This window comes from Amphiura filiformis, chromosome 1 (genome assembly GCF_039555335.1).
Source record: "Amphiura filiformis chromosome 1, Afil_fr2py, whole genome shotgun sequence".
In the NCBI taxonomy this organism is placed as follows: domain Eukaryota; kingdom Metazoa; phylum Echinodermata; class Ophiuroidea; order Amphilepidida; family Amphiuridae; genus Amphiura; species Amphiura filiformis.
The window spans coordinates 5,221,307-5,241,700 of NC_092628.1; the positions used below are offsets into that span (position 1 = coordinate 5,221,307).

Sequence of the window (20,394 nt, forward strand, 5' to 3'; positions counted from 1 at the left end):
ACATTCTTTCAAGACCAAATTTCTTGAACACAAACATCCCACTTTGTCTGAAGTCTCCCAACATATTCATCCACCGGTCCTTTGGCTTATCATGATTGAGAGCCCCAATATTTTGAGAGAGGAGTTAGGGAAGCCATGCATCTATAACAGGGCCAACCAACCATCTCTGGATAAGGATGGAGGGTGCTACAAGTTAACAACGGTCTATGACCCAATCATTACAGTGGTGCACCGTGGCCGCTTCTCCCCTAGGGAGCTGCAGAAGAAAAGATAAATTTTGCCGCCCCCTTCATCAACAGCCCAAAAAGGTTAACCCAATTTTTTTTTCAATGGTTTGAAAAAGTGAAGAGCAAAAAAAAATGGATTATAGCTGCTATCGCAATGAAGCATGGAAAGCAAAGGAAAATAATAGTTGTATAGTCCCCAAAGCCCCCCCCCGCAAAATATGTGCATGCATTATTTCACACTTCAAGAATGTGAGATCAGATTTTTTCCTCTAATGATAGCTGTAGTAATAACAGCTAAAAAACTATATGTAAATATATTTATCGAGAGTTCAATTTTTCTATATGGTTTACCAACACAGATGATCTTTCCTGCTAACCGGGCATACTCTATAACGGGCATTCCAGTTGAAAACCACACACCCCTTCTGGAAAACATGACATTAATCTACCACACAGGGGGTCTGAATTTCAAATGGAGTCACCCATTCAGGCAACCCATTCAATCACCCATTAAGATCATGTCTTCCATAGTCGGTGTGTGGATTTCAACTGAAATAGGCCGATTGACCAGTAGGATGGCTACTTCTTGTTCTGCTTTGACCTGTTGGAACTCTATTGACTGGTCCAGTGGTCAAGCATATATTTGATTGACCCCTCCAATAGAAACATTATTAGAGAATAACCTTGTAGGTGACATCCCTGGCATACCATACTGATCGGTGGATAACATTGACCTATGGTGATTCTAGTGACCAGTCCAGTGGTCAGTCATAGATCTGATTGTACCCTCCAATAGAAACATTGTTAGAGAATAACCTTGTAGGTGACATCCCAGGAATACCATACTGATCGGTGGATTATAGTGACCTTTGATGATTCAAGTGACTGGTCCAGTGGTCAGTCATAGATCTGATTGTACCCTCCAATAGAAACATTGTTTGAGAATAGCCTTGTAGGTGACATCCCTGGCATACCATACTGACCACGGGATTGACCAGTTGGATAGCTACTACTTGTTCTTATGATGGTGCCATAACCAAATCTGCTTGGTGTACTGCTATTTATTGGTGTATTTGGTATCGATGGAATGTCTCGCCCAGCACTACAAAAGACAAGTAGAGAGAAAAAGTACTAATATTATTACATATCTGCTCAAGTTAGTTCTGATTTCATTTAAATTACCTACATGTACCATAATCCAATAAACATCCCAACACTCTTCGGTAATAAACACCAGGAGAGGGGTTCTCAGTGGAAATGAGGGCATAGGGATGTGCAGCAAATTTGAGGGTGCTTTTTTAGCCATGTTGGATTATTGATGGCCCTCAATTTCATTTCCTCAAAAGTAATAACTTTTTTTCATTGTTTTCTTTTTGAAAATTTTTCAAAAATGTTCCAAAAATTGGTATAATTTTGGGTCTCTTATTTTGTAAAGTTTGGTTTAAAGTTGGGTAGTATTTCAAGTCCCAGGCACACATCCCCACCCAAACCAAAGATGAGAACCCCCTGGAATAAATCAATTGTCTATGTGAAAATTGAGTAGCAACAAAAAATTTTCTGCAGTATTATTAGAATCTATTTGTAGCCTGTATTCAGTGAGTCCCAGGTCCTGCCATTTATGAGTCAACACATGTAAGGGGGTGAGTGGGAGGAAAACACTAATTGTTACTTACTCATGAAACAATTAAACCATTGGTACATATGTCTTAAATCACATTTTTTGCTTATAAACCATGTTTGGTATGTTCAAAAAATCAATGCTTGTTACTTATTATTACTATTTTATCGAAAGACTGACGTCTTAAATTGATGTCTAGCAAGTATCCAGTAGTCAAAATTGACAAATGTCACTAAGGCGACAACAAAAAACAACAATACCCTGTTTTACCGGCAAATGGACTTTTCAAGTAGAACAGTCGATCAGATTTTTTTTCTGGATTCTAAAATTACCCTAAAATATCACTAAAAGCTTGAAAATTTTGGCAAAATTGCAAACATATTTTGAAAATGTTCTGAATTTTAAAAAAAATTCAGTCAAAATGAATAAATTTTGGCCCCAAAATGGCAGATTTTACATGATTTTAGCAAAAAATCAAAATTCTCCGAAGATGCAAAATCTGGGCCGGTCGGGCCCCTAACTCAGGTTGGGTTTTTTTTTCTTGGCCTAACAGAAGAAGCATTATTTTCTTATTTGTAGGGATTAAAAAAAAAAAGGTGGTTTATAAAAAATTAACTGACTGACCCAACCTTCCCATTTTTCCCACTTGACTGCAACACAGCAATTTTCAAACTTTGTGTTGGAAAAGGGGCAATGTAACATTTTTATTTTAAAAAGCTTAAACCAAAGGTAACCCCAAGAAAGTTATTCCCATATTCAAATACAGGAAATAGTGACTGATTCACAGGCTTGGATTTGGGAACTTACGACTGGCTCATGTTTCAACAAGACCTATTTTCTTTGTCTGTCCTGAAATTGAACCCAAATTAGATGTACTCAAATGGAATTGGTGCATGCACAGGGCTGTACCATAGTCTGAATACTTGTAAACACTTTCCTGACTAATATCTTTTAGTGCTTCAGATAAAATATAAATAGGCCTAGATTTTTGCTTTAGAACTGGAACAAAACTTCAGCAAAAATTGCTAATTTTTTTAGGGCCTATAGGCTACCTTCTTTTTTCTCAATTTTTGTAAAAAACAAGTTTTTTCTTTAAAGTTTTTTTCGGGTACCTGGATTCCCGCTCAAAAATTCAATCTGGTACCTGAGTACATAATTACCTACTAGATGAGAGCCCAAAACAAATTTGAAACTGTCATTTGCAGTCGACACCCGTGTGGAGAGATTAATAATACATGACTGTGATGTTCCAAATAGTGTGACTTACTCTGCTAGTGTTGTGGCGCTGCTGTGTGTCCGTGACAGGTCATCATCACTGTCGTATCTTCTGGGATTATCAAAGAAATACGCCCTCGATGGTGTCACACTGTCAGGCATTATATGTGGAAGATTCTGCAACAAAAACATTAGAATAGAATTGTGAGAATTTGAGAAAAACATACATGTAAATATAGAACATGACAAACTATGAATGCTTTAAATATTCAAACTTTATGATGCGCATGAATCATTTCTTTAAGACCCTACTTTTTCCTTACTTTTTTGTTTTCTATGGCAAGCTACATGTATACTCCATGGCTTAAGAAGATTTTATATAGGTCACAAACACTAATTTTCCCTCTATTTTATCACAATTTTTTAACTTCACCTAGGATAATGGGGAGGGGGGGACTGAAAGGTATTCCTGCTGCAGCCCCCCCCCAGTTTCTAAGGCTATGTACTCATTCTAAAATGAATTCGTCAAAGCCCTGTTTTATCTGATATGAAATCCTAAAGACTCTCCTGGAGTGCTGTATAGTTTTCACCAGTTTACACTATAAAATCTGTATAACTCCAGGTTCGCATATACGCCATGGATGTTGCCAATATACACACCACAGTCCTGGATATAAATAACTTTCACACAAATCAAGTATCAGCAGTGCATATGCTGTACATATTTTTAACAGACCTAAAAATAAACTTGGAAATTGAAAATTGCCAACAGGAAAACCCACCCATCTCCATTTAAGACTCACAAGGAAAATGTCTGTTTAAATGGACTTTCACAGATTGAATTTGTGAGATTTGAGCAAAATTTGAGGGAAAAAAGCTTAAATCTGATAAAAAGCATTTCGCATGTGACTTTTTTGACCTGCTACAGGAAACAAACATGTTTTTTTTTTTTTTGTTCTAATAAGAAAAATGAAGAAGTAACATTGTGTGCTCACTCCCATGCATGATATCAGATAGTGGTTAAAAAAAAAAGTTTCCACATTTAGACTTCCTTTTTGCTTTAATTTGAGAAAAGAATAATATCTCCTGGATATTGAGTGGCTTTTCTATATCATAAATCATTAATCTCAAATTTAAGTCAAATCCCCTTCCTTTCAATTATCAACACAAATATTGAAGTTTTAAAAGCGGATCTTATTCAAAAAGACTGTATTTCTTCTTTCTACTCCTGTGGAGTATGGAGTATATCTAGTAAAAATTGAATCTCCCCAATTTATTTTTTTTAAATCGGAAATCGATTGGGATGCCTCCACCATGGGGCGATTTAAATTCGGAAAGATATTACCCCATACAAAATAAAGCACATACTATACTCAAAGTTTTGCAAATCATCTGTCTGGAGTAATCTCCCTTTATTTATAATCAAGTTTTCTTGGAAATCTGAATCTCTTTTCCCCGTAAGTTCCGGGGCCCAATTTGGATACAATGAAGTCTAACTTCTACAAGAGAAGTTTACATAATATTCATTAACCCGTAAGTTACGGGCCCACTCCCGGAAATTTCCCAAGCCCTTTCCAAAAATTACTCCCCGTACGTTACGGGGCCCTCCTGGGAATTTCCCGAGCCCTTTCCTAAAATTACTCCCCATAAGCTATGGGGCCCCTCCCGGGAATTTCCCGAGCCCTACCTATACACACAGTGTAAATTTATTGTATCCTTACGATTTTATTTAAATCAATTTTCCAATTTGAAAAACCCTTTAAAAGCAAATACATATAGGGGCAAGCACTTAAATAATTCCATTTTTGATGGAATTTTTGGCCCTGTCCGTTATTTTTCCGCCAAAAGACCGACCTTCTGGACCTTCTTAAAATTACTCCCCGTAAGTTCCGGGGCCCCTCCCAGGAATTTCCTGAGCCCTTTCTTAAAATTACTCCCCGTAAGTTCCGGGGCCCCTCTCAGGAATTTCCTGAGCCCTTTCCTAAATTTACTCCCCGTGAGTTACGGAGCCCCTCCCGGAATTTCCTGAGCCCTTCCCTACACTCACTCCCCGTGAATTCGAGGCCCCTCTAGGAATTTCCCGAGCCCTACCTATACACGCTGTGTACATTTATTGTATCCTTACAATTTCATTATATCAATTTTTACTGCTTGATGCCTTCCCATGGTCCGTGACTGTTTGTCCTAAAAAAAAAAATTCCACTACCACCAGTATCCCATATAAGCTGCGTACCCAAGGACACCTTCCAGAAACCAATTTAAGGTCAAGAAAAGCTAAGAAAATTTTTTGTTTGGGTGTGGTGGGAGGGAAAAATTTTTTTCCAAGAATAACACCACCTCTTACTCCTTCCGTGACAGAACGATATGTGATTATTTCTCAGAAATTTGATCCGCATCGCTGTGCCTAGGCAAAGCCTATTGGCTGTCGAGACAATAGGCCTTAATGCCAATTGGTTCATTGAGAATGCTGCACCTAGGCATTGAAGCCCAGCCCACAATATTGGCCTAAACCATTTCGCAGGGGGTAAATCTGTTTATTGTGCATTGGCTAATAAACTTTATTATATAGGTATAATCAGAAATAATGGCACCAAAGTATGACAAAAGGGTCAACATTTCAAACAGTGTTCAGTTCTCTTAAATCTCATGAAAATCTTAGTACTCAAGCTTTAAAAGCATTGTTTGGTTTCAAACATATTGCCAACAAATTTGGCAGGCTTCCTCCGGATATTATGAGTAAAATATTTGACACAAAAATTGCTCCCATTTTGTTCTATGGGTGCGAACTTTGGGGCACAAATAAAAAGCTTTTTATCTTCTTTTTTTGATCAGAGCTGGTCTCGACTATATTGAGAGCAGGTCTCTTATTCCTTGAAAACGAAAAGTTTTGTCTTTTTGAAACGTCTGGTTTTTGACTTTGTTTATATGTTTTGTGTTACTCCCCCATTGGATGTTGTGCCATATTTTCCCTATTTTTAATTTCAAAGAAGATACGACATGTTGGCTCTCATCATTCACTTGTTTTATTTTTGTCATTTTTTTCTCTTTTTTTGTAATGTGGCATTCTCAGTTTTGTAATTAGAGGGGCACAATGTTGGGCAGTTAAAAATAGTAGAGCTACTGACAGGACTTGAAGCGGTAAAAATAATGTTGCATTCTTTTTATCAAATAGATGTGAAAATTGGGTTTAATATGATTACATTATCACAAACCCAGGAAAAAGTAACTGGACATTTGTGCAAATCCAGGTCTAATAAGCGAAAGTGTTCCAGCATAAGCCCTGGGTATTCTGATAATAATCAATAGCTAGTGTTTCAACCGAAAGTGAGCGAGTGTTTTGTTGAAATCAAAACTCATGTCACTTGCAGTACTTACAAAGCAGTAAGTCATATATAAAATCATAGGATAACATCAATTTTTTTTTAAACAAATTTGTTCAATGTACTCTTCACACGGCCCTTTGTTTACTATGCAATGCATTTTTGTGTTGTTCGCCATTGAAGTGTAGGTAGGCACATGTCCTGCCTGGGCCCCGCCCTTAGAGGGGGCGCCGAATTGACCAATTCAGCATCGATTCTGCGATGAAACAAAATTAAAAAAAATTCGAACGCTTTGTGCACATTTCAGCACAAATTCATTTGAATTTAAGACCGATATTCAACTTCATTATGACCACAATTGTATAGGGTGGTCACATGAAAATTTCAAACCCACCCCTGGAATTACTTTTTCTGTCAGGATTGTTCCTGCTGCAAAATGATTTAAAAAACCTCTTGAATCAACTCAATCGGACAATCCGTTCTTGAAGATACAGCCTTTTAAAGATTCACAAAATTGGCCATTTTTACCCCATTTTTAGGAAAATCCTGATTTTGTCATAAATTTGCATATTCACGGAGCGATAATTGTGGGAATAAAGCCAAAGAAGGCATGAGATGTATTGTTTTTGTTTATTTAATGTTCATTTATGCAAATATTAAAAATCCAGGGTCATAATTGCTATATTTGCTTCTTTACAACATTTTTAAAATGGCTGAAATCACAAAAATAACTCTTTTGCCAGGACTTTTAAGGTAAATATATGTGTTGAGGGCGCTATTATGTGCCAATTTTGGCCTTCAAAGGCCTGTATTTCCTAAACTACACAACCAAATTGTCTGATTTTTGCACAGGATTTTGCTCTGAGGGTCTAGATTGTAAAACTGAATATAGCATAATTGTACATCTTTGGGAAAATAGTTTTATTTGATGACAAAAAATTATTTTGTGCGTAACTTTTTTATGCGTGACCGTACAAAAATGCTATATTCACCTTCATTACGAGCAGAATATTTTCTATCTAATTAGGTAGTCGGGTTTGCACAGAAGTTACTAGGAGACAAATTATATGGAATTCAAAATGCCCAAAAGTTTTCCAACTGCTGCAGAATCTGTTACATTTTCACCATACATTTGTGTATGTAGGCAGGGGTACACACAATAGCTAGCATTGTGGCCACCCTAAATTAATTAGTTGTGTAGGGCCAATTTGTGCAAATTTTCGCACACTCCATGCGCAATTGTTCCAAGAATCGGGGGGGGGGGCATCATTATGTATCCTTAGCCCTGGGCGCCACAAGCCCTAGCTACACCACTGCCTATTTCAGAATATTTAATAATTAAATTGGAAAAGATTTGTCATGAATTTCAATCCCTAAAAGATTTAGAATTAGTTCTTGGTTGATTTTTTAAAATTCAAATAATTTAACTGAATATTCAGTTGAAAATGATTTGTCCCTAACTGCAATTGGCAAAAAATTCAAAATATCTATGCATTTGAATTGATTTATATTTAATCAGAGTACAGCTCTATCTCAAATTTTCTGGCATAGCCATAATCTAGCTGTGCTATCTGTTTTTCCTGTCTGCAAAAAAACTGTAAAAATTTAAAAATAAAGGTAAATCAATAAACAAACTGGTGATATATGTTCCATTCCAGTTCATCTAATATCATGTTGCTGAAAAGTTTGACATGGATATACAACATGAAACCTCCTTAAAGACAATGATATTTTGTAGGCGGCACAGGGGTTAAACTGCAGTCATAAGACAATCAGATGATCTAATCTGCTATATTGACTAGGCAATAGTTTTCAGGTCATCAATCCCCCATAGGAGTATAGAACACACCATGTGATGTGAGGAAATGCAATGCATGCCTCCTGGTAATAATAACTTGAGTTCATTATTAAAGAGATACTCAAGGATTGGATGGAAAGCAAACTTGTTTTGCAATCCTTCATATAGATCTCACACCCAATGACCCATTTAAGGTTAGCGACAACTTTAAACTGTTGCGATTTGGTAGTTCACAGCATCTTGAGAATGGTAGTGAGCTTTGGCAAAAATTGCATTGCTCAATTCATAGTGAGCGTGTAGAAGAATCTAAATATCACAGATATACTTTTGTAGGTCCTGTGGTTCTTGAGTCATGTTGTAAAAGGGCTGAAACAACAACACTTTTGTAAAACGTAGATAACTCATTAGCAGTAATAAATTAAGCAAGTTTTCAAAGTATATGATTTGTAGAATGAACTTTTGCAAAAGATCAAAGTGTTATTTTTCAATAATATATTGATTTAGATAATGAAAATCAATTTTTCGGTTGCTTCGACCAACAATACCTCGTCTACCCTTAAGGACCTCCACTGATTTGTATATAACCAGCATGCATCTCAGTTTGATGAAATCCCCCACATCACCTTTCAAATAATAGAACACCATAAGTGTTTTTCTCATTTCTCATTTTTTGCTCAGAAGGGTTTTCAGAGTTATGCGGGGCAGGGGGCTTAATGGCTAAAATTGCCAAAAAACAGCATTTTTAACAGAGTGCAGGGGCTTCAGCACACAAAGCCCCCCTGGACATGCCACTGCGCTATGTGCCCCCTATAATATTCTAATGACCTATTTTGGTTGATACAGGTACATCAATATACTATTATTGTCCTAGTTTTGTCAGGATGGGGTTAAGGCCAACACATGTGATGTTGTTGAGGAAATGCCATCAGTCAGATATAAATAGCTTGGCCTTGTTCTGTATACAAACTATACATAATTATGTTGGCCAGTTGATGGGATCTGAGGAAGGGAAGGTCTTGGTGTCTTCTTACATGACAGTGTGGGGAGAAGGGGGAAAGTTCTTACAAAGCAAAGCATTCAAAGATGCAGGCTGTGTGCAGACTCTAGGAAGGGGAAAAGAAGCAGGTATGATGAACTACATTGACAATCAGACCTAACCACTAACCAGAGGTGGGGATGAGGAAGGGGCATTCCTCCCAGTCATGACCCTTGCACCCCTTAAGGCACCTGGCCTGTAAACTGACAAGGAAACCCCGCCTGACATTGAGTTTTCCCCTTGCTGCACCTCATTTGTGAAAGGATGGATATGCTACTGTAAAGCCTTCTAAAATCCACAAAATCATTCAACTTGTTTTTTTTCAGATCTATCAGTTTTCCCGCTTATGTAACAACATGGCGTGATAAAATCATGTATTATTGGAGCTGAAGATACATCATTGGCTCAGTTATACTGACTACTCCCTCCATCAATACAGAATGATATTATACTGATTTACAAGGAAACGCCAGGCACATTTATTGCTGTGTACTTCCTTTATTTAATGTATGATAATAATTTCTTCAGAAGTTCTCAAATTCAATCTATGAATTTTCTCACTAGTAATCTATTAATAGTTGCAACAGTAATAGTTTTCTTCAGTTTAAGTCTGATATGACATTTATCAACAAACATACCAGCGCTCGAAATAATGCGCGTTCTTGTGTCAAATACCCGTGAAAGTATGCGCGGACACACAAATTTCCTACGGTACGGAACCGTGTGACCCGTAAAAATTGAACCATGCAAAGAGCAGGAAATCCTAGTTTTATAATGTTCCACTGGAAAATCTGGTTCACATAATAGGTCCAGCAGAGTACACTTTCATTTTAGTTTCCCATCAAGTTTTCAACCCGGGTTTTCAATTTTCTACAAGCTACATATCATGATCCCCGTTAGTTAATTCTCTCTTTTGAAATTTTAAAGGCATGGGTCCGGGGTCGGACCCTTGAAAATTAACAACGACTCTTGAAATTTCAAAGGCAAGGGTCCAGAGGACCCTTGGATTTTTCTTCTTATTTTGAGGCCTGAAACAGTTTAAGTCTGATATGACATTTATCAACAAACATACTACCCAACCTTTAGGGCTATATTCATTCATTGTCTCATGGACCCAAATGATCAGGAGTCCAACTGAAATTCACACCCCTTGGCCCCCACACTCAACAATATACAAGTAACCATGAAAGTTCTCCTACTTTTCAAATACCCCCTCCCCCTTCGCAAGAATTTTCATTAAATTGAGTGAAAAATACCCCGTTTTCATGTTTTTCAATGACTTTTATAGTTTAAAAAACCCTTTTTGATGAAACATTACTTCGATCCTTGCCAGGGGGTGACAGCCAACTTAAGGTCAATTTAAGAACAGTTCCCGGACTAGTTACAGTTATTTGTTTGAAATACGGTAACTTAGGTGTTGTTGTTTTCCGAAATTGCTGACTATTTCTTATTTAATATGCAACATAGTACGAAATTTTCCCAAAGTACCCTTTTAATCCAAATTTCAGAAATATCCCTTATTTTCATTATTTTGTGGTCCGTGCTACTGGTAGAAAAGATACCCCCTTTTCCACAATATTTAGATTGATCATAAATCGTTACCCAATATAATCATGATAATAGTGTCGCATTTTTGAGCCAAGTTGGAAGTAAAAATATTATATCTACATTTTTATCTTCCTATTTGCAAGATATTTACTTCTTGGGAAAAGGCTTTAATACTTGATTTCCTCTTTCTGTGTGTATTTTTAGTAAAACAGTAATTCTGTATTCTTTTTGAGTCATTTTAGAAATTGACAAACTCACATTTTCTAATATACTTGTATATTTGATAGATTTGTACTATTTGTGCAACTGGGCTAAAATGTAATATTTGATTTCCTTCTTGATATAGTTTCATACTGCAGACAAGCAGGGACTGCCAAACCCCTTGATTTCCTTTGACTACAGAAACCTGTAGATAAGTCATAGCTCATGATATATGACACTCAGCAATATAATGTGGACTGATCTTAAAGGGGCCACTTCATGATCCACAGCCTCATCCCCCAACTTATTACAAAAAAGTTGAGATATTTATACAATCAAAAATCTACGACTTCATAATGTTTGTGTGTACATACATTTTCTTGTAAATTTGGTTCTTTGACAAAGACATTGTGCCATTTGTATTTTCTGTCTGCAACACCACTCCATTTCCAGCATTTTATTTGCACAGTAAAAAGTGAAAGATGGCTAATATTTTGGCAACATGTGACTTCTTATCACTTCTTGAGATCTCATCAGAAGCCTGGAATAAACAAATTGAAACTAAAACTGAATATTTAGTTTATAATATTAGTTTTTAATAATCTCAACAAGAATAAGCATAATGCTCACTATCTAGGGACTTTAAACTATAATGTATGGTATGTATGTACATGATGTATGAATGAAACTACATATAGTTGTTTGGGAAGGATATATTATTAAAATGTTGATTATATTTCTTGTATAGACTACTTTTTTAAGAACATTCAGTAATTTTTGTTTACTTCCTGTTTCATCACAAATGAGGAGCAAGCTTTTAATAAACTCTACATTGATAGGTTGTCAACTTTTGGGTTCTTACTTGTTAGTATTATCATTCAAATTATTTGTGCAGTTCAGAATAACAAGAATATCGTACATTATATTCAGGTTATGTTGTGTTCCCTCCTATTTTGGGCCTCTATGGACTTTCCTGGTTTAAATCTGTATAAGCTAGCACCCCTTTTTTCAGTACACTTATACATATCAATTGATTGGGTCAAAATAATCTAAACCAAGTCACAGTTAAAATGTATTTTGACCTATAAGTATCACAGAACATCAAATATTGGGGTGTCTGAGGGGGGATGTGCCCCCTCAGAAGTGAGAAACTTTTGCAAAATGAAGGCCCAACGGAAACCATTTGATGGATTATTTTGGTACTATTATTGTGTACAATTTGAGTTTGAAAAAGCCGAAGATTGGTGAAATGAAGCTATTAAAGCCATTCGTGGGGAAGTTCTCACTATTATTAACTGTATAAATTATTATTGTAAACATTAAGTGTCGGGTGTCCAAAGCAGAAAAAAGGGCGAAAGCAGGGGGGTGTCTAAGGGGATGTGCCCCCCTCAAAAGTGAAAACTTTTGCAAACTGAAGGCCCAATTGAAGTCATTTGATGGATTATTTTGGTACTATTATTGTGTACAATTTGAGTTTGAAAAAGCCGAAAATTGGTGAAATGAAGCTATTAAAGCCATTCGTGGGCAAGTTCTCACTATTATTTAAAACTGTATAAATTATTACTGTAAACATTAAGTGTCAGGTGTCCAAAGCAGAAAAAAGGGCGAAAGCAGGGGGTGTCTAAGGGGGGATGTGCCCCCCTCAAAAGTGAGAACTTTTGCAAACTGAAGGCCCAATTGAAGCCATTTGGTGGACCATTCTGGCACTATTAAGAAACCTGCAGCGATTGATGAACTTAACACCGGACTCAAAGATCTTGCCACACGGCTTGGTTGTGGGTTTGTGGACATTGGACCTGATATGACTTACAAAAACGGCGCTGTTGATAAAACTAGACTTTGTGATGGACTCCATCTTAGCGATAGCGGAGACAAGTTGTTAATAGATGTCCTTGCTGATGCTGTTCCAAGCCTGCAAAAAACATCGCGCTGGGAACCGGTAATCCCGAAGACTCGTCGGCAAGCGACATATTCGTCGGCATTGAAACGAGACAATCAAAGACGTGGTGTAAACAATGCAAATCGTGACACTGATGTTCGTTACAGACATGATGAAAGTCACTCAATAACTCGTCGGCAACCCTTTTTCGGGCGGCATTGAAACGTGACAATCTAAGACACGGTGAAAACAATGTCAATCGGGACAATGATATACGCTATAGCCAGGATGAAAACCTCTCAATGACTCGTCGGCAAACTTATTCGGCGGCATTGAAACGGGACAATATAAGACATGCCAATCGCGACATTCATGTTCACTATGGTCACGACAGAAGTCACGCAATGTACTCAGGATGATAAAATTATAAAAAGGCGAAGGGCACAGAGGGTACCTGCTTCCAGTAATAACCTTGTTATAAAACTTTAACCTTGCTTTAAAAATTAGAAAATCTTCTGCTGAGAGATTCTAAATTATATACTAACAGCCTATATATTGAAACCTTATCTTGGTTTCTAAAAAGAAATATCTATACATAACCAAAGTCATACTTTTAGGTTTATAATATTCAAAACTATGAATATTGAAAGATCATTTATAACATTCAAAACTATGAATATTAAAAGATTATACCAATCATATCGGTCTTTTGTGAAGTTTTGGTGGCTCTGAAAAGAGCCGTTCATTCTCTTGTTCGAAAACCTTTTCTGTCTCTTTTTTAGAAACTATAGAGTCCTTTCTTGGACTCGAGTATGATATCAAGTCCAGACTAGGACCCGATACCAAATGATGAAACCTGACTAGGTTTGAAAAACATCAAGGCCGCAGGCCCAATATAGAAGGGCTCCGTAAGGCATGAAAGCAATTATTTATTATTAAGACTGTGAGTCCTCTCTTGGACTCGAGTTTGATATCAAGTCCAGACTAGGACCCGATACCAAATGATGAAACCTGACTAGGTTTGAAAAACATCAAGGCCGCAGGCCCAATATAGAAGGGCTCCGTAAGGCATGAAAGCAATTATTTATTATTAAGACTGTGAGTCCTCTCTTGGACTCGAAGTTTGATATCAAGTCCAGACTAGGACTTGATATCGAATGATGAAAACCTGACTAGGTTTTAATCTTGACGATGGTGACTGCGAGTCCTCTACTGGACTCTGAATTTGATAACGAGTCTTGACTAGGACCCGCTACAGAATGACGTTTCTTACTGAGAACATCGCTATTTATCATATATCTGCTGCACTCTCATTGGTCGGTAAACCGGGATGCCTGATTGGACGGTAAGATTGGCTAATCGCGGAGCTCGTTAAAATGGCCAATCAGAGACGATGCTGTTTTTCTCGCCGTTTCTCGTTTATCTGCGTAGAATCGGCTAACCTCTTAGCATCATATACAATGGTAGGCTTACCATTCATATATAAAACCTTTTTTGCTGTGGTTTTCATTTATTACTACGACATTCAGAACTTTGAATATCTTAAATTTAGAACGCCCTTACCAAAATAGAGAAACCTATACTTAGTGCGTAAACACATCATCACTTTAAAACATGTATAGGTCTGCATGTTTTTAAACTTAAAAACACTATAAATATTTCTTATTATAAGTAATAACTATTACTTATAAATAAAATATCCATGCCGACCGGCTTGGATAAAAAGCATACAGTTAGCTAGACAAGCCTGTTTCGATCCTCAAGGGATCTCATCAGTAGCACTGTTAAGGTCTATTTCTGACCTATGCATTAAGTAAAAATTATAAATAATTTCTACTCCTCAGAAGACTCACTGGTCGAATCGACTTTCTTTTTTGAACTTTTAGTGGCTCTGAAAAGAGCCGTTCATTTTACTGGAGAATACTTTCCGTAATATCTCGTCGCGATAAACTTATCACTTTTGAAGGGTAAAAGCTGTCCCTTTCACAAACCTATATAAAAGTAAACTTACTTTTTAGAACTTTCGTGGCTCTTGAAAAGAGCCGTTCTTTAATGTGATGGATCAAAAACATAAACTTTGTTTGTGGTAGAAGGAAAACTGTCGCCTTTAAACGATACTAGGTTTTTCTGGATTTGGTATGAAGTTAGGCCTTTCCCGAGTGCTAGAAATTCTTGATTCGATAATTTGTAATCTTACAAATTCATAATTGACTGTTCTGCTTTCTTAATTAAAAAGTCTGTTGCTGACTTTTTAGTTTATATTTTGACTGTTCCTCTTACAGTCTGATGTTTTATAATATTCTTGCGATTGACCTCAATCACTATTGAATGCAAAAACCATAAAGTATGACTTTGGTTATTTATAGATATTTCTTTTTAGAAACCAAGATAAGGTTTCACTATTATAGGCTGTTAGTATATAATTTAGAATTTCTCAGCAGAAGATTTTCTAATGTTTAAAGCAAGGTTAAAGTTTTATAACAAGGCTATTACTGGAAGCAGGTACCCTCTGTGCCCTTCGCCTTTTTATAATTTTGTTGTTTCAACCCCGGGGGGGGCACTCAAGTTTTTTTTTGGTAGGGGTGTGCCACCGCCAGTTTCGAACTTGAGGTCTAAGGAACTGATCGGCAGGTCAAAAAGGGGGGTCTAGGGAACTGATCGGCCGGTCAAAAAGGGGGGTCTTGGGAACTGTTTGACCGGCCAAAAGGGGGGGTCTTGGGAACTGATCAGCTGCCAAAATCTGAAAAATCTCGGCAACTAAACCATGCAGGCCAAACCAGGGTTCAATTTTGTTGCATTTTTGCCACAGATTTTTGAAGGAATCGATTTCACTTTGAATTGTGCATTAAATTATTAAATCAGGAGCCTCATTACGATGAAAATCTCAGCAAAGCAAAACAGCATTCGAATCAAAATTACTAGACCCTGCAGACCTACAATCTATGCTATTAGCCTACTGATAATTATAGCAGCAGCTAGCAGTATTACATAAAAGCCCTCCATAAAAACAAACTCACAAGAATATTTTTTCAGTGCGAAAAGAAAAACATTTTGACTACATTGAACTGCATGAGATGATTGTGTGAATTGCGCAGAATTTGACACCATTCCACTAGACCAGTAGATCGTAAATTACCTTTTAATTCACTGTTATGGCCAGCTGCAAAGATGTGCACACAATTATTTGAGGTACTTTTCCTCATATTTGGCAATTTTATTCCCAAAAGAGATCTCAAAATCATTTATTTCTAGCAAAATGTTCATCAGCTGAAGGCATCGGCACTTTCGGCAGTGCAGTGCTGTTTATAACAACAAACCAGTGTTGCCACTACTAAAGGAGCCCAAAATCCGCCCAAAGTTCACCTTATTCCTAATACAATGTGTTTCAATGGGGAGGAAATTTATGGAAAATTCCTTTGAAGTTTTTGGGCTCATAAAAAAGTAGCTTTTGGGCTTGAAATAGTAGGACAGAAAACACGCCTGTCAAGATGCCAATGAGAGCGGAAATCGATGATCTGAGGGTCTGTGGAACGGCTAGAGAAAGTTCGGGGGTTCAGAGCGGGCAATCAATGAATTCAGAGGGTCTAAGGAACGGCTAGCGGCTCTGAAAAAAGGGGGTCGTCGCCAAGCACATACCAGTATAGCTGGGAAATGTGAGTGCCCCCGGGTTTCAACCCCCATTTGTAGCGGTACCACCGGTGGAAGGAGGAGTAATGGTATGCAGCCATTTGTGCGGGTTTGAAGGGAGGGGGGGATAGTATTGACGCACGGACCTTACAGGTTCGTGGGCAGTTGAGCCCTCGTTGAAGGTTTTAACCTATTTTGAAGCTTGTACCTAACCCAGTGAGGTCAGGTTAACTTGTAACCGAGCTTAGTTCTCAAGTAAGCCTATCAATATCTAACTTAGCCCGAGAGGGCAGTACTATAGAAATATCTCGTGCAAAGTAATTGCATTAAATAATGATTAAGGGCAATCATAATTTCCATTCATAACATAAAGTTTTCAAACTATTCGGAAAAGAACAGCTTTATGATAAATAAGTTGTTAGTATACAACGACAATCACTGCGCATTAAGTAGCGAAAGAAATCACTACTAAGCAAATATAGTTCGAACAAGAATATGGGTCGAAACTTTTAAGCGAAACAAAAGTATCGGAAGGGTGTTAGGTTGTAAGATTACAAATTGTCGAATCAAGAATTTCTAGCACTCGGAAAGGCCTAACTTCATACCAAATCCAGAAAAACCTAGTATCGTTTAATTTAAAAAACGACAGTTTTCCTTCTACCAAAAACAAAGTTCATGTTTTTGATCCATCACACAAAGAACGGCTCTTTTCAGAGCCACCAAAAGTTCTTAAAAGCATGGAAGAAAGAGATGAGAAGGAACCACAACGACTTCGATCGGCCAAGTTTTAATCCGCTTATTTATTGACGCATGAAAAGAAAAGCTATCAATGGTACTTACTTTCATGTATGATCCATTTACCGCGATCGATGCTTGGCAAAATCATTACTGGAAAAAAATTATAACAAACCCATCCACGAACAAACAAACGCTACCCAGAAGTAAGATTATGAAATTTCACTGATGCTCTGAACATGTATAGTAGCTTTGTTTTGGGATCTACAGTCAAACTGTTTTCTTGATCGTGTTGTGTAGAAAATGTCCTATAAAACATCGAAAAGGTAATCAAAATCGGCCGTTTTTTGCTGAGTTTCATCTTTAGCAAATAAGGTAAGATTTTGGTGACTTTTTCGATGAAAAATAGATGTAAAATGTTCTTAAATAATACACAATGTTCGGTTGAGTCCGGTACATAAAACCTGTTTAATTTAATAGTTTATATGTGTATAATCGTAACTAGCTAACTCGTTTCAGTGCCAAAGACTGCCAACTCTGAGAAAAAAGTCATCAAAGTTCGGGAAAATTGGGCAAAATGGAAGAAAAAAGATGTAGGCCATCAATGACCGATGATCACGTCACCAAAGAAAATCCTATAGGGTGCTTGCACGGAAGGTCATTAGTTCAAATCATCCTTCACACACGCTCCAGAAGACATGCAAATACATGGAATACAATACCAATCACCTATTTAACGCGGGTATTGATCAAAGTAAATCCTCATGAATAACAATGTCAACTAAATGTCGGTAAAGGGAGTGTACAAAGTGAATGCGTTCGTTGTGGTTCCTTCTTATCTCTTTCTTCCATGTTAAAAGTAAGTCTACTTTTATATAGGTTTGTGAAAGGGACAGATTTTACCCTTCAAAAGCGATAAGTTCATCGCACAAGATATTACGGAAAGTATTCTCCGTAAAATGAACGGCTTTCTTCAGAGCCAAGAAAACTTCAAAAAGAAAGTCGGTTGACCAGCGAGTCTTCCGAGAAGTAGAAATTATTTATAATAATTTTTACTTTATGCATAGGTCAGAAATAGACCTTAACAGTGCTACTGATGAGATCCCTTGAGGATCGAAACAGGCTTGTCTAGCTAACTGTATGCTTTTTTTATCCAAGCCGGTCGGCATGGATATTTATATCTATACAAGTAATAGTTATTACTTATAATAAGAATAATTTATAGTGTTTTTAAGTTTAAAACATGCAGGCCTATACATGTTGTAAAGTGATGTTGTGTTTACACACTAAGTATAGGTTTCTCTATTTTGGTAAGGGCGTTTTAATTTAAGATATTCAAAGTTCTGAATGTCGTAGTAATTAATGAAAACCGCAGCAAAAAAGGTTTTATATATGAATGGTAAGCCTACCATTGAAAATGATGCTAAGATGTTAACCGATTCTACGTAGATGAACGAGAAACGGCGAGAAAAACAGCAGCGTCTATGATTGGCCATTTTAGCAAGCTCGCGATTGGCCAAATCTAACCGTCCCAATCAGGTATCCGGTTTATCGACCAATGAGAGTGCAGCAGATATATGATAAATAGCGATGTTTTCAGTGACAAACGTCATTCTGTATCGGGTCCTAGTCAGGACTCGTTATCAAATTCAGAGTCCAGGAGAGGACTCGCAGTCACCATCCTCAATATTGAAACCTAGTCAGGTTTCATTATTCGGTATCAGGTCCTAGTCTGGACTTGATATCATACTCGAGTCTAAGAAAGGACTCTATAGTTTCTACAAAAGAGACAGAAAAGGTTTTCGAACAGAATGAACGGCTCTTTTCAGAGCCACCAAAACTTCACAAAAGACCGATATGATTGGTATAATATTTCAATATTCATAGTTTTGAATGTTATTAATGATATTTCAATATTCATAGTTTTGAATATTATAAACCATAAAGTATGACTTTGGTTATTTATAGATATTTCTTTTTAGAAACCAAGATAAGGTTTCACTATTATAGGCTGTTAGTATATAATTTAGAATTTCTCAGCAGAAGATTTTCTAATGTTTAAAGCAAGGTTAAAGTTTTATAACAAGGCTATTACTGGAAGCAGGTACCCTCTGTGCCCTTCGCCTTTTTATAATTTTGTTGTTTCAACCCCCATTTGTAGCGGTACCACCGGTGGAAGGAGGAGTAATGGTATGCAGCCATTTGTGCGGGTTTGAAGGGAGGGGGGGATAGTATTGACGCACGGACCTTACAGGTTCGTGGGCAGTTGATCCCTCGTTGAAGGTTTTAACCTATTTTGAAGCTTGTACCTAACCCAGTGAGGTCAGGTTAACTTGTAACCGAGCTTAGTTCTCAAGTAAGCCTATCAATATCTAACTTAGCCCGAGAGGGCAGTACTATAGAAATATCTCGTGCAAAGTAATTGCATTAAATAATGATTAAGGGCAATCATAATTTCCATTCATAACATAAAGTTTTCAAACTATTCGGAAAAGAACAGCTTTATGATAAATAAGTTGTTAGTATACAACGACAATCACTGCGCATTAAGTAGCGAAAGAAATCACTACTAAGCAAATATAGTTCGAACAAGAATATGGGTCGAAACTTTTAAGCGAAACAAAAGTATCAAGAAGAATATTAATTTGTAAGATTACAAATTGTCGAATCAAGAATTTCTAGCACTCGGAAAGGCCTAACTTCATACCAAATCCAGAAAAACCTAGTATCGTTTAATTTAAAAACGACAGTTTTCCTTCTACCAAAAACAAAGTTCATGTTTTTGATCCATCACACAAAGAACGGCTCTTTTCAGAGCCACCAAAAGTTCTTAAAAGTAAGTCTACTTTTATATAGGTTTGTGAAAGGGACAGATTTTACCCTTCAAAAGCGATAAGTTCATCGCACAAGATATTACGGAAAGTATTCTCCGTAAAATGAACGGCTTTCTTCAGAGCCAAGAAAACTTCAAAAAGAAAGTCGGTTGACCAGCGAGTCTTCCGAGAAGTAGAAATTATTTATAATAATTTTTACTTTATGCATAGGTCAGAAATAGACCTTAACAGTGCTACTGATGAGATCCCTTGAGGATCGAAACAGGCTTGTCTAGCTAACTGTATGCTTTTTTATCCAAGCCGGTCGGCATGGATATTTATATCTATACAAGTAATAGTTATTACTTATAATAAGA

At 37.0% G+C, this 20,394-nt stretch overlaps 1 protein-coding gene across 1 annotated transcript in view; it reads right to left on the reverse strand.

Moving 5' to 3' along the window:
• Positions 1-609: 609 nt before the first annotated feature.
• Positions 610-20,394, reverse strand: part of LOC140148487 (G protein-coupled receptor 137Ba-like) — a 47,193-nt gene continuing 27,408 nt past the window's right edge. The window contains exons 5-6 of the mRNA XM_072170856.1: positions 3,113-3,237; positions 610-1,329 (exon numbers count right to left, since the gene is read on the reverse strand). Of these exons, the coding sequence (XP_072026957.1) occupies positions 1,125-1,329; positions 3,113-3,237 (330 nt within the window). The 3' untranslated portion in view covers positions 610-1,124. The remainder of the gene's footprint in view (positions 1,330-3,112; positions 3,238-20,394) is intronic.